At 45.5% G+C, this 13,686-nt stretch overlaps 1 protein-coding gene across 1 annotated transcript in view; it reads left to right on the forward strand.

Annotated features, from left to right (window-relative positions):
• The window catches only part of LOC137427260 (autotaxin), a 152,198-nt gene extending 138,751 nt beyond the window's left edge, over window positions 1-13,447 (forward strand). Inside the window, exons 25-28 of the mRNA XM_078777402.1 lie at window positions 5,598-5,675; window positions 5,830-5,962; window positions 9,839-9,998; window positions 10,217-13,447. Coding sequence (XP_078633528.1) covers window positions 5,598-5,675; window positions 5,830-5,962; window positions 9,839-9,998; window positions 10,217-10,378 — 533 coding nt within the window. The 3' untranslated portion in view covers window positions 10,379-13,447. The remainder of the gene's footprint in view (window positions 1-5,597; window positions 5,676-5,829; window positions 5,963-9,838; window positions 9,999-10,216) is intronic.
• The last annotated feature ends 239 nt before the right edge of the window (window positions 13,448-13,686 follow it).

The raw sequence follows: 13,686 nt of genomic DNA on the forward strand, positions 1-13,686 counted from the left end.
AGAGAGTCAAGATGTCTCAATCATCCACCACGTCATTACCATACCAGACAGTGATGGAGAGTGTCAAGATGTGTCAATCATCCACCATGGCATATACATACCAGACATTGATGGAGAGAGTCAACATGTGTCAATCATCCACCACGGCATTACCACACCAGACAGTGATGATAGGGAGTGTCAATATGTGTCAATCATCCACCATGGCATTACCATACCAGGCAGTGATGATAGAGAGTGTCAATCATCCACCACGGCATTACCATACCAGACAGTGATGATAGAGAGTGTCAATATGTGTCAATCATCCACCACGGCATTACCATACCAGGCAGTGATGATAGAGAGTGTCAATCATCCACCACAGCATTACCATAACAGACAGTGATGATAGAGAGTGTCAAGACGTGTCAATCGTCCACCATGGCATTATCTTTCCAGACAGTGATAGAGAGAGTCAAGATGTGTCAATCATCCACCACGGCATTGCCATACCAGACAGTGATGGAGAGTGTCAAGATGTGTCAATCATCCACCATGGCATATACATACCAGACAGTGATGGAGAGAGTCAACATGTGTCAATCATCCACCGCGGCATTACCATACCAGACAGTGATGATAGAGAGTGTCAATCATTCACCACGGCATTACCATACCAGGCAGTGATGATAGAGAGTGTCAATATGTGTCAATCATCCACCACGGCATTACCATACCAGACAGTGATGATAGAGAGTGTCAAGATGTGTCAATCGTCCACCACGGCATTACCATACCAGACAATGATAGAGATAGTCAAGATGTGTCAATCATCCACCACGGCATGACCATTCCAGACAGTAATAGAGTCAAGACGTGTCAATCGTCCACCACAGCATTACCATACCAGACAGTGATAGAGAGAGTCAAGATGTGTCAATCATCCACCACAGCATTGCCATACCAGACAGTGATAGAGAGAGTCAAGATGTCTCAATCATCCACCACGGCATTACCATACCAGACAGTGATGATAGAGAGTGTCAAGACGTGTCAATCGTCCACCACAGCATTACCATACCAGACAGTGATAGAGAGAGTCAAGATGTGTCAATCATCCACCACGGCAGTGCCATACCAGACAGTGATAGAGAGAGTTAAGATGTCTCAATCATCCACCACGGCATTACCATACCAGACAGTGATGGAGAGAGTCAAGATGTGTCAATCATCCACCATGGCATATACATACCAGACAGTGATGGAGAGAGTCAATATGTGTCAATCATCCACCATGGCATTACCATACCAGACAGTGATAGAGTCAAGATGTGTCAATCATCCACCACGGCATTACCATACCAGACCATGATGGATAGTGTCAAGACGTGTCAATCATCCACCACGGCATTACCATACCAGACAGTGATAGAGTCAAGACGTATCAATCAACCACCACGGCATTACTATACCAGACAGTGATGATGGAGAGTGTCAATATGTGTCAATTATCCACCACGGCATTACCATACCAGACAGTGATAGAGAGTCAAGATGTATCAATCATCCGCCACGGCATTACCATACCAGACATTGATGATAGAGAGTGTCAAGATGTGTCAATCATCCACCACAGCATATCATTTCGTTCATATTTCGTTCAATGTATATAATAACACACTTGTTAATCCATCCGTCCATCTGTAAAGCTCCTTTCCACCCATTGGTTGGACAGCTGGCTTGACTCCACCCACAATTGCAAACTAAAAAAATTATACGGCCACCATTTTGGTGTAATGCGAAGCCAAACACCTTTTCGGAGCTAACCAATTCACAGTCGCCATGCCTTCCCTATAAGTTTTCCCTTCAGTGTAAAATGACCAAAGTGACGGTTAGAAGAATCATCAAATATCGAAAGGTTGGAGATAGACATGACGGGCAAGTTGTGAAGGCCACGGTACGTATCGGCTTCGGCTTCAGTCCTTAGGCTTTAGGTCTCTGGTATCAGGCTATGGTGCAGTGCAATTGGAATCTATCGGAGCTATATAACCACGATGTATGATATATGCACATATGCAGTGGCCATGTTTTTTCTTCAAGCCTGGGCTATTTTTTATTATCGGGAGTGACCGAGGCAGCAGTCTATTGACTATACACCACCCAAAAGCTGTCCTGTCCTACTTCTGTCCAACTATAAAAGGTGTGTGGGTTCCACATATATTGATGCTCACTGGAAAGTAATGCTCATTCAAATGTGGGATTTCCAGTGCATAAAACAGGATGGAACAGCACCTGCTGCGTTGTTTTTGATTTTTTATTGGTTGATGAAATTTTTTTTACTGGTTGAACAACCGACCTCATTAAACAATTACGTAATGTTTCAGTCATGTCTGACATACACAAGTTGATGAGACAATATCATAAACATGGATACTCTGGTGACCTAAGTATACCTGTAGGGCTGGCAGGATGGCTCAGAGATAGGTCCTCTCCTTTGAGTTGTCTACCCTGGTACTCAATTCCTGACCCGACTATAAACTGTTTAGGTATGTCGCATCAAGCAGACAAGATGTTGCATCAATAGACATGCCATCTGTCAGGTGCGATGTTAAGCTGGGGATCTGTCTGACAACATTGGTTGTTGGTGGACGTTAGAGATCCCCAGCTAGTGTCTTTTTACAATTGTTGCTGGCACCTTGAACAAATTCCAAATTCTTGCCAAATCAGCAATGGGGAAGATGACAGCCGTTAACTCGTGATGGCGTTCGAGGCACTCTCAGTCGGCCAAAGAATCGGAGTTCACCAGTCCCACCGGCCTGGGCCACACACCACACCACACCACATCACACCACACCACACCACATCACACCACACCACATCAAACCACACCACATCAAACCACACCACATCAAACCACACCACATCACATCACACCCACCAGACCACATCACACCCATCAGACCACATCACACCCACCACACCACATCACATCACACCACACCAACCTCTAAACTAATAATTTATTAATTTCAGCCTTTATTATTCCACGACAGATTGAAGGGTTCAGCATGACATCACCAATCACACCGTTCCCTGATCTTCCTTGCCCAACCACTTCTGAATAGATCATTTGACTTGAACGTGTTGGGGTTCGTGGGGTTTTTGAATGTCATTAAATTATCTTTTTAATTAAAAAAAATCTTTGAATATCTATAAAGGTAACACTTCCTCTCCTCCATCCCCTCCCCATTCCAAGCCCAACCTTTCCAAATTTTCAGTTTTTCCTTCCTGAGAGTTGGCTTCCATCTTGTCCACTCTTTGCGTCGTCACCTACCCCTCATTCCCCCCTCCCTTCTTCTTTCACCTGAAAAACATCGCCCGTCTCCGCTCATCCCTCTCCTCCACGGCTGCAGAAACCCTCATTCACGCCTTCATCACCTCCCGTCTGGACTACTGCAATAGCCTCCTCTATGGTTCACCCTCAACAATCACCAATAAACTCCAATACATTCAGAACTCCACTGCCCGTCTACTCACCCATTCCCGGACCCGTGACCACATCACCCCCGTCCTTTACAAGCTTCACTGGCTCCCCATCTCCCAGAGAATCCAGTACAAAATCCTCCTCTTGACCTACAAAGCCCTCCATAACCTGGCCCCATCCTACCTGGCTGACCTCCTCTCCAGACACACTCCCACCCGCAACCTCCGCTCTGCTGGTACCAACCTCCTGACCCCCCCCACCCCCCCATCCGGACCAAATTCAGATCCTGGGGGGACAGGGCCTTCTCCATCGCTGCTCCCACCCTCTGGAACTCACTACCTCACACCATCAGAGACTCCTCCTCACTCACCACATTCAAAACATCACTCAAGACCCACCTGTTCAGCACTGCATTCAACATTCAACCCACAGCATTTAACCCCTGACTATCACTTCTCCTTCTCCCTCCTTTTGCTTTAAATATTTCCCGATTGATTCTTGTCTTTTTGCAATTGTTGTTTTCATGTTTTGTTATGCATTATGTTTTGCACTCTTTCAAAGCGCCTTTGGGCTTCATGAAAAGTGCTATACAAAATAAATGAATTATTATTATTATTATTCCTCCCCACACACATTATTTGTCTAAACTCCCTATATTTTGTCCTTCGACCCTGTTGTTGGTGTTTCCCCCCTCTCTACTCTTCCTTTTGTCTCTCCCTTTCCCCCCTCTGCGTCCTTATTCATTCCGTGTTCTAGTTTTTCCATGAGCATCGACAATGTACCTGTATACAAAAAAAGAAACAGGGTGAGGATTGGGGTGTTTCGAATACCTGTAAAGTTTTTTTTTTTTTTTGGGATATTTATGAACACTGATCATTAAATATAACATTATACCTGGAATATAAAGCACATGTTCCTCATGATAAAGAAGAGAAATAAGAAGTGTTTTGATGATGTGCGGAATATTTCAAGTACATGCACACCACAGTCAGTCATGTTAATAATGGTATAGTGACGTAATAGAACGCACCATTCTCTGTCTATACCAAGGTCTTACCTCCCATTATTTACTGTTTACTGTCATGAGATGTGTACAAGGTCTAACAACGTTGTGGTCATCATTATCTTTCCCAAATAAGTAATCCTTATCTCTTCCATTTTCTGTCGTCGTAGAGACGTAGAGTAAGGCATTGGCCCTTGATCACAAGAGACAGGAAGACTCATCCCCTACCATATCCTCCCTTCTCCTGTCCTCCACTCCACTCCCTTCTCCTTCCCCTCCCTCTGCACTCTCCCGTCCCCTCCCTCTACACTCCCTCTCCTCTCCCACTACTCCCCTCCACTACCTCTCCTCTCCCTTACTCCCCTCCACTCCCTCTTCTCTCCCTTTCCCCCCTCTGCTCCCCTCCCTTCTCCTTCCCACCACCCACGACTCTCTCTCTCTCTCTCTCCCCTCCTCTCCCTTCCCCCCCTCCTCTCCCTTTCCCCCCTTCTCTCCCTTTCCCCCCTCCTCTCCCTTTCCCCCCTCCCTTCTCCTTCCCACCACTGTCTCCCTCTCCCCTCCACTCCCTCTCCTCCCCTCCACTCCCTCTCCTCCCCTCCACTCCCTCTCCTCCCCTTCTCTCCCTTTCCCCCCTCTCCTCCCCTCCCTTCTCCTTCCCACCACTCCCTCTCCTCCCCTCCCCTCCTCCCCCTCTTCTCCCCTCCTCCCCATTTCCCCCCTCTCCTCCCCTCCCTTCTCCTTCCCACCACTCTCTCTCTCCTCTCCACTCCCTTCTCCTCCCCCCTCTCCTCTCCTCCCTTCCTCTTCTCTCCTCCCCCTCTCATCTCCCACCCTCATAATCCCCCCCTCAACCTCTAATAATCTAAGGGTCACGGGGAAGCTTGTACAAATCACATACACAACAAGGAAGGACATTAGGAGATATCAATGTACTTTCATTTGAGTTTACAATATTATTGTACACAATGTAAAAAATCACACAAAGTATATGGGAATTGAACCTGGCATAATGAGGATTACTATTCTGATTGGAACACCAAATAAGCCTCCCAAGGATTTCAACAGCACACTCACTGCCGGCACAATATTAATGTGTTCTTCCTCCTTTTGGAATGTTTTATTATTCAGGCTTGTGGAGGTCAGACGAGAATATCCATGAATCCCTTCTCACCTCAAACGTCGTGCCAATGCACAGGGATTTTAAACGTAAGTTCATACAGTGCGAACGTCACCTTTCACCAAGTCTGCCTCATTTCCCATTCTTTCATTGTTAACCTGCACATGTGATGCTTATTGAACTTGCTTCTTGAGCTGCAGTCATTCAATTGCCCTGTTCCACCTTAACTTACCTTTTTCATAGGTATCTGGACGTACCTGCACGAGGTCTGGCTCAAAAAGTATGCAAGTCAGCATAATGGTGTAAACGTAATCAGTGGGCCTGCCTTCGACTACGATTTCAACGGTCGTTTTGATTCCATTAAGCTCATCAAGCAGTGAGTCACAGTTTAAAACGACATGAACTCTTCTGTACAGACGGAAATAAAAACTTTAAATGGATGAGTCTTGATTTGTAATGCCATGAAACTGCATCATTTTAGATGATAATATGTCGGGGTTGGCACAGTAGCTTCGAGGTACGTGCACTTACCTTTGAGCTGTCTCGTCCAGGTTGATATCTCAGCCCAGCTCTAAACTGTCACCCTGGTGTTCCGCATGCAGGGCACCACATCAATGTGTACGCCGTCCCTCAGAAGGACGTTTCGTCAGACGACCCGCCAACAATAGTTGTTAGTGCACATTGAAGATCCCACAGTATCTTCCGCAAAAGAGTAGCCAAGGCTGTCACCGCCCTCCTGAACTGTGATACAAATTTTTGCTTCAACCTGCAGTTTGCACAGTCATGCTCCCAGCACTGACCTAAAGCGACATGCTGCACATGAATGAATTGCATGTCATACCTAGAAAGAGCAATCAGAGATTTCAGACCCTCGCCAGGTGGTGTTTTCAATGGTTTTTAAGGCTTTTGTGTTAAAACAAATATGGCGGCCGAACCACGTGACCGATGACGTCATCATTATTAATTTTTTTCTCCACCAATTTATCCCTAGATGACGCTCAAGAAATTTCATCTTCATCGGATGAAGTTTTGTACTTGTCGAATTATGACGTCATAATGGAGGCACCTATGACATCATCATTAACATATTTTATTCCCCATGGAGAGTTCCTTACAATGAGCCATGTCTCAATTTTTTCTATTCAGCGCTTTCGGTGATATAGAGGTGCAAATTTTTTCGGTTTTTCCAAGATGGCGGCCGAACCACGTGACCAATGACGTCATCATTATGATGTTTTCTCCACCAATTTATCCCTAGATGACGCTCAAGAAATTTCATCTGGATCGGATGAAGTTTTGTACTTGTCGAATTATGACGTCATAATGGAGGCGCCTATGTCATCATCATTAACATATTTTATTCCCCATTGAGAGTTCCTTACAATGAGCCATGTCTCCATTTTTTCTATTCAGCGCTTTCGGAGATATAGAGGTGCAAAGTTTTTTGTTTTTTTCCAAGATTGCGGCCGAACCATGTAACCTATGACGTCATAATTATCATTAAAAAATTCTACAGGTGGAGTTGCACCTATGGTGAAAATTTCCTGTCAATCGGACCAATGGTTGCCGAGAAAATCATATGTATTCTGTGCGGACAAACAAACAAACAGACAAATGAAAAATCGGTCAGAGACTGACTTGCCGGAATGTACTTTTTTATCGGCCATTTTGGACAAATATGGCGGCCGAACTACGTGACCGATGACGTCATCATTATTTGTTTTCTAAACTAATTTATTCCTCGATTATGCTCAAGAAATTTTATATGATCGGATGAAGTTTTGTGCTCGTCGAATTATGACGTCATAATGGAGGCACCTATGACACCATTATTAACATATTTTATTCCCCATGGAGAGTTCTTTACAATGAGCCATGTCTCAATTCTTTCTATTCAGCACTTTCAGAGATATAGAGGTGCAAAATTTTTCGGTTTTTCCAAGATGGCGGCCAAACCACGTGACCGATGATGTCATCATTATTTTTTTTCTCCACCAGTTTATGCCGACATGGCGCTCAAGAAATTGCATCTTTATTGGATGAAGTTTTGTACCTGTCGAATTATCGAATTATGACGTCATAATGGAGGCCTTGGGCCGAGAGAGTTAAAAATTTGGCACAGTCTATTCCAGGGCAAGACAAATATGTGTGTAAAGTGTGGCGATGCTATGTGCAACGATGTAGACGTAGTACTGTGCACAGACAGACAAACAGACAGACAGACCGACAAACCAACCAACCAACATACTTGCCGGATCTATTCCGGCAAGTAACATACAGACAGACAGACAGACAGACAGACGGACAAACCAACCAACCAACATACTTGCCAGAATCTTTTCCGGCAAGTAACAAACAGACAAACAGACAGATGAAAAATCGGTCAGAGCCAGAGGACTTGCCGTAATGTACTTCCACGGAGGTATGGTCTCACCACCCATTTGTATAAATTGTTTAAATAATCATTTGCGCCTCCCAATTGAAGCCCCGCCCTTAGGGGTTCCATTGCTAGTAATATTTTTTGGCGAGAAATCCTTTTCCTTTGCTGCACCTCTGCTCTGGAATGACTTGCCTTCCTCTGTTCGACATGTTGACTCTCTTCCTGCCTTTAAAACCTCCCTCAAAACCTATCTGTTTCACAAGTCTTTCAAAGTCTAAGTCCTGTTTTCCCTTTGGTTTGAGGTGGGACAGAGATCGAGAGTATGTCTGTGTACATGTGCGGGGGAGGGAGGGGAGGAGGAGGGGGAGTACACATCTGTGGGTTTTGAATGGGGAGGGAGAGGAATAGGGCAAGAGTGAAGGTGTGTCTGTGTGTGTGTATGTTTGTGTATGTGTGTGCGGTGTGTGTGCGTTCGCATGATAATGTGGAGCGCCATGAGGGTCGTTTACTCTGCTTGATGGGGCTATATAAGACTCCTTTATTATTATTATTATTATTATTAATATATAATGGCGATACAACAATTTTACCGTTTTGCTTTGAAGAACGGGAATGAAGGGGGAGGAGCGTGTTAATATGTCTGTTTGAAGGCGTTGGGTGGCGAGGGGCTTGAAGCCAGATTTTAATATTACAGCCGCCATGTTGGTGCTCACCAACACTGCGATGCGAAGTGAAAGACGCCTCAGAGCTGTCACATTCACAATCCCTATCTCGTATGTATTCCCGATACGTGTTTCCTTCATTCTAAAAACTACCAAGTCAACAGTTAAAAGGATTTTGAGCCGATAGGTGTTACGGCTTTGGCAAGATCTATGGAGACAGCATTCTGTTAGCGTATTCACCGCCCAAATAGCGATGTGGAATTCTCTCATGCAGAGATTAAACCCACGTCGTTTGAACTTTGGCCGAGGTCATTATTTACTTTGAATGTTGTTTATATACGAATCAAAAAGAAGATAATTGGTTTTGCGTCGTCCTTTCCGCATATCTCGTGGGATTGTGAGTTGGAGAGATGACCGTGATGGCGGGTACCGTTGCTAGATAGCAAGAAATGATTTTCACGTTTTGGGTGACCTTGAGCCTAGAGAGTTAAAAATTGGGCACAGTCTATTCTAGGGCAAGGCAAATATGTGCGTAAAGTATGGCGATGCTATGTGCAACAATGTAGACATAGTACTGCGCACAAACAGACAGACAAACAGACAGGCAGACAAACCAACCAACCAACATACTTGCCGGAATCTATTCCGGCAAGTAACAAACAGACAAACAGACAGACTCAAATGCAATACCCTCTCCTCAGGTGAGGGTAATAATGATAGATGTTTTCATTTTCATCAATAATATTCAGCATTTAGTTCCGGATTAAGCAAAAAGTTGCCAGGAAATTGTGCATTAAACTTGCTCAACCTATCACTGGTACGGGTTGGTCTGGTGATGGGTTTGTGATGAGGATAAGGAGGTGTTCTTCCACCTCGTGGGTTCAAATACACCTGACATCAGCAGGAGCAAGGATTTGGACGCTTAACTTCTGGAAACCGAACTCCTCTTGGAAGAATTGCAAAGTTTCGCTTGGAATGTCGTTAAAAAACCCAGCTGGCTTATTAAGGGCCTTCAGAGAGGGAGTAATAAGTTGGTCCCGATACGAAGAGTTCGATTCTTCTTCATTCGGAAATAGTGGAGCACTTGTTTTGGAAATCTTCAGTTTATAAAATGAAAATGAAGGATTCAGGATAAATATTCTTCCGCAGGCCTCTGGGGCCTGTGTGGCTTGATTTGTCGGTGTAGTTAGCTGTGTGCTCTGTGTCTCAGACATGTTGACGGTGCCATTCCCGTCTCGATGCCGACGCACTTTTTCTTCGTGTTGACGACGTGCTGTAACGAAGGCACGGCCTTGCAACATTGTCCACGTGACTGGCAACCCTTGGCCTTCATTATTCCAAATCATGCACACAATGCCGACATCTGCCAGGCAAGGAACAAGCAAGAGCAAATTTCATACACAACATCATTATTCCCTTTTTTGGAACTTTTATCAATATTTATTTTCATGACCCCATTGCGACCCTTGTAATTATTTACCAATGCTGCCCCCCTCCCCAACCCCCACATTTCAATGTTTTTTCATCCAAATTTCCATCCCAGGTTAACTTTTTTTCCCTCCATTTCTTTCCTGTTGCCTGTGTTTAGCAGGGTGAGGCAGGTGAGAAATATTCATTCGAGCAGCTGCTTCGGCTGCACAGAGCGCGGGTTCGAGATGTTGAACTCATCACGGGACTCAATTTCTACTCCGACACCAGTTTACCCATCAATGAAGTCCTTGCTTTAAAAACATTACTAAACACATTCTAAATCCTTGCTAACGGAGATACTACATTCTTAGTCGTACTCTCACTCATATGTTAAGGTTCACTACCACTTCAACTTTTGCCCAATTTTTTGCCACCTCTCTCGCCTACGACTGCTAATCTAGCCTCACACCAACCCCTGTTCCAATCTGACATCAACCCCTCTTCCTGGTTCACATCGACCCCTCTTCCTGGCTCACATCGACCCCTCTTCCTGGTTCACATCGACCCCTCTTCCTGGTTCACATCGACCCCTCTTCCTGGTTCACATCGACACCTCTTCCTGGTTCACATCGACCCCTCTTCCTGGCTCACATTGACCCCTCTTCCTGGTTCACATCGACCCCTCTTCCTGGTTCACATCGACCCCTCTTCCTGGTTCACATCGACCCCTCTTCCTGGTTCACATCGACACCTCTTCCTGGTTCACATCGACCCCTCTTCCTGGTTCACATCGACCCCTCTTCCTGGTTCACATCGACCCCTGTTCCAGCTGCCTCTCCACCCAGACTCTAACCTCCTCTCCACCCAGACTCTAACCTCCTCTCCACCCAGACTCTAACCTCCTCTCCACCCAGACTCTAACCTCCTCTCCACCCAGACTCTAACCTCCTCTTCACCCAGCCTATAACCTCCTCTTCACCCAGACTATAACCTCCTCTCCACCCAGACTCTGTCCTCCTCTCCACCCAGACTCTAACCTCCTCTCCACCCAGACTCTGTCCTCCTCTCCACCCAGACTCTAACCTCCTCTCCACCCAGACTCTAACCTCCTCTCCACCCAGACTCTAACCTCCTCTCCACCCAGACTCTAACCACCTCTCCACCCAGACTCTAACCTCCTCTCCACACAGACTCTAACCTCCTCTCCACCCAGACTCTGCCCTCCTCTCCACCCAGACTCTAACCTCCTCTCCACCCAGAATCTGTCCTCCTCTCCACCCAGACTCTAACCTTCTGTTCACCCAGACTCTAACCTCCTCTCCACCCAGAATCTGTCCTCCTCTCCACCCAGACTCTAACCTTCTGTTCACCCAGACTCTAACCTCCTCTCCACCCAGACTCTGTCCTCCTCTCCATCCAGACTCTAACCTCCTCCACACCCAGACTCCAACCTCCTCCATACCCAGACTCTAACCTCCTCTACACCCAGACTCTAGCCTCCTCTACACCCAGACTCTAACCTCCTCTACACCCAGACTCTAACCTCCTCTACACCCAGACTCTAACCTCCTCTACACCCAGACTCTAACCTCCTCTCCACCCAGACTCTAACCTCCTCTCCACCCAGACTCTAACCTCCTCTCCACCCAGACTCTGTCCTCCTCTCCACCCAGACTCTGTCCTCCTCCCCACCCAGACTCTGTCCTCCTCTCCACCCAGACTCTAACCTCCTCTCCACCCAGACTCTAACCTCCTCTCCACCCAGACTCTAACCTCCTCTCCACCCAGACTCTAACCTCCTCTCCACCCAGACTCTATCCTCCCTTTTACCCCGAGTCGAGCCCTGTTTCCTCTTCAATTCGCCTATTTTTCATTCATATTTTTGCGCTGTTCCCGCCACACTTCATGATTGCGTTCCCCCTCTATAATCTACATCGTCCAATTTTGCTTCTGTTCTCGTCTGAGCCTTTCCTGTTTGCATTCCAGGTGCTTTCATACTTTTTCATTCATTCCCGCGATATTTCCAGGCCCACTCTCGTCTCCCGACATCATTTATGTACATATTATACCTTATTTCTTCCAAAGTTTGGGTCATTTGTTCTCTTCTGTCTCCCAAACTCGTGATCGTGGTATCATTCCCATTTGACTTCTATTCCTACCTCATTCGACTCCTAATCTCGCATCAATGCAGTGAATTCTTATCTTTCTTCATTTCCGACTCTTATCCTATTTGTTGGCAAGACACGCGTCTTCAGCATTTAGTTCTGAAAAGTATAATCCATTTTACCTTCCATTGTTGATTTTTTTTTTTTTACTTGTTTAATCAGAGCCACATATGAGTGAATCGGATCACCATTCACCAACCCATGTCAGATGTTTGGGGGCCTGCTGACATTTCTGTGAAAGTGTAATAGGTGAACAGCCGCACCCTGTCTGGACCAATGATCATGCAGTGTGCAACTATCTTGACACTTCCTTAAAAAAAATAACTAAAAAAAACTCCCTTTGAAATGTTATGCCAATCAAGTTGCATTAGGTGGGCAGCAAAGGCCTGTATTAAAACCTGTAAAGCTGGTGACCTGTAATGAAACCAGTCCTGTTGTGCTCCACCTGCTACCTGTAGAAGGGAATATACGGTATAAGGGAAATATGTGTGTATGACGATGACATCTGATTTATGATGTACATATTTTATATTCAAGCATATTTATTATCAGCCGAGAATCAAGGCCTTTGTAATCACACCCTGTGTCCTTTGTGTTTAATGTATGTGTAATTCATTTGAATGGTATCTTTCATTGACGTCATAATTACACCACATGCCACATCTGCTTACACTCTTGTGGACGTCAACCCGAGATTGGTGTACCCTTTATGTTATAGGGTAGGCATGGGCATATGCCAGGGTTTGCGGCACCCCAGTTACATCACTTCAGGGTTAAAGACCCCACGATATTTTTTGCAAGACCTGGGCTCGGTTGCTCGAAGATATCCAGTGGATAAATTGAATTCACTGGATAGGTGACTTATCCGAAGGATAGGCTTATCCGAAGGATAGGCTTATCTTGAGGATAGGCTTATCCGAAGGATAGGCTTATCCGAAGGATAGGCCTATCTGGGCTTCTAGCACCAGGCCCTTGTTCTTCGTGTGCTAATCCTTCGGCCAAATTCAAAAGAAGACATTTTGCTTAACAAGTGATTTTCTCTTTGGTTTATATGGCAGTCATTGTGTTTAATCTTAAGCCAAAGCACTTTGAGCCGTTTATTTTCCATACTCTGTAAACTTTCACTGCACTTAAGTTATATATAACAAACATGGGCACCGGTACCAGCGGAGTTCACCCTGTTGGATTCGGCTTTGCATTCGTATCTATGAGAAAAGTATTAAAAGGATTTCTGGGAAAGGATAGCTCAGTTGGTGGTGTGCTTGTAAATGAGTTGTTGAGTCCTGGTTCGACCTCCATTCGTGTCATATTTAACTAGAAACTACCATCCTGGTATGGTGCCAGTAGGCCGGGCTACGTCGTGATGCTCAAAGCATGTTGTCCATGTTCAAAACCACATGTGTGTGGATGCCTTTTGTAAAGAGCAAGCCATTTTGTGCCGGTATCTGACCAAGTTCTTTGTGGAGAGTTTGCTGTATAATTA

This window comes from Myxine glutinosa, chromosome 5 (assembly GCF_964187855.1).
Source record: "Myxine glutinosa chromosome 5, kmMyxGlut1.1, whole genome shotgun sequence".
Taxonomy (NCBI): domain Eukaryota; kingdom Metazoa; phylum Chordata; class Myxini; order Myxiniformes; family Myxinidae; genus Myxine; species Myxine glutinosa.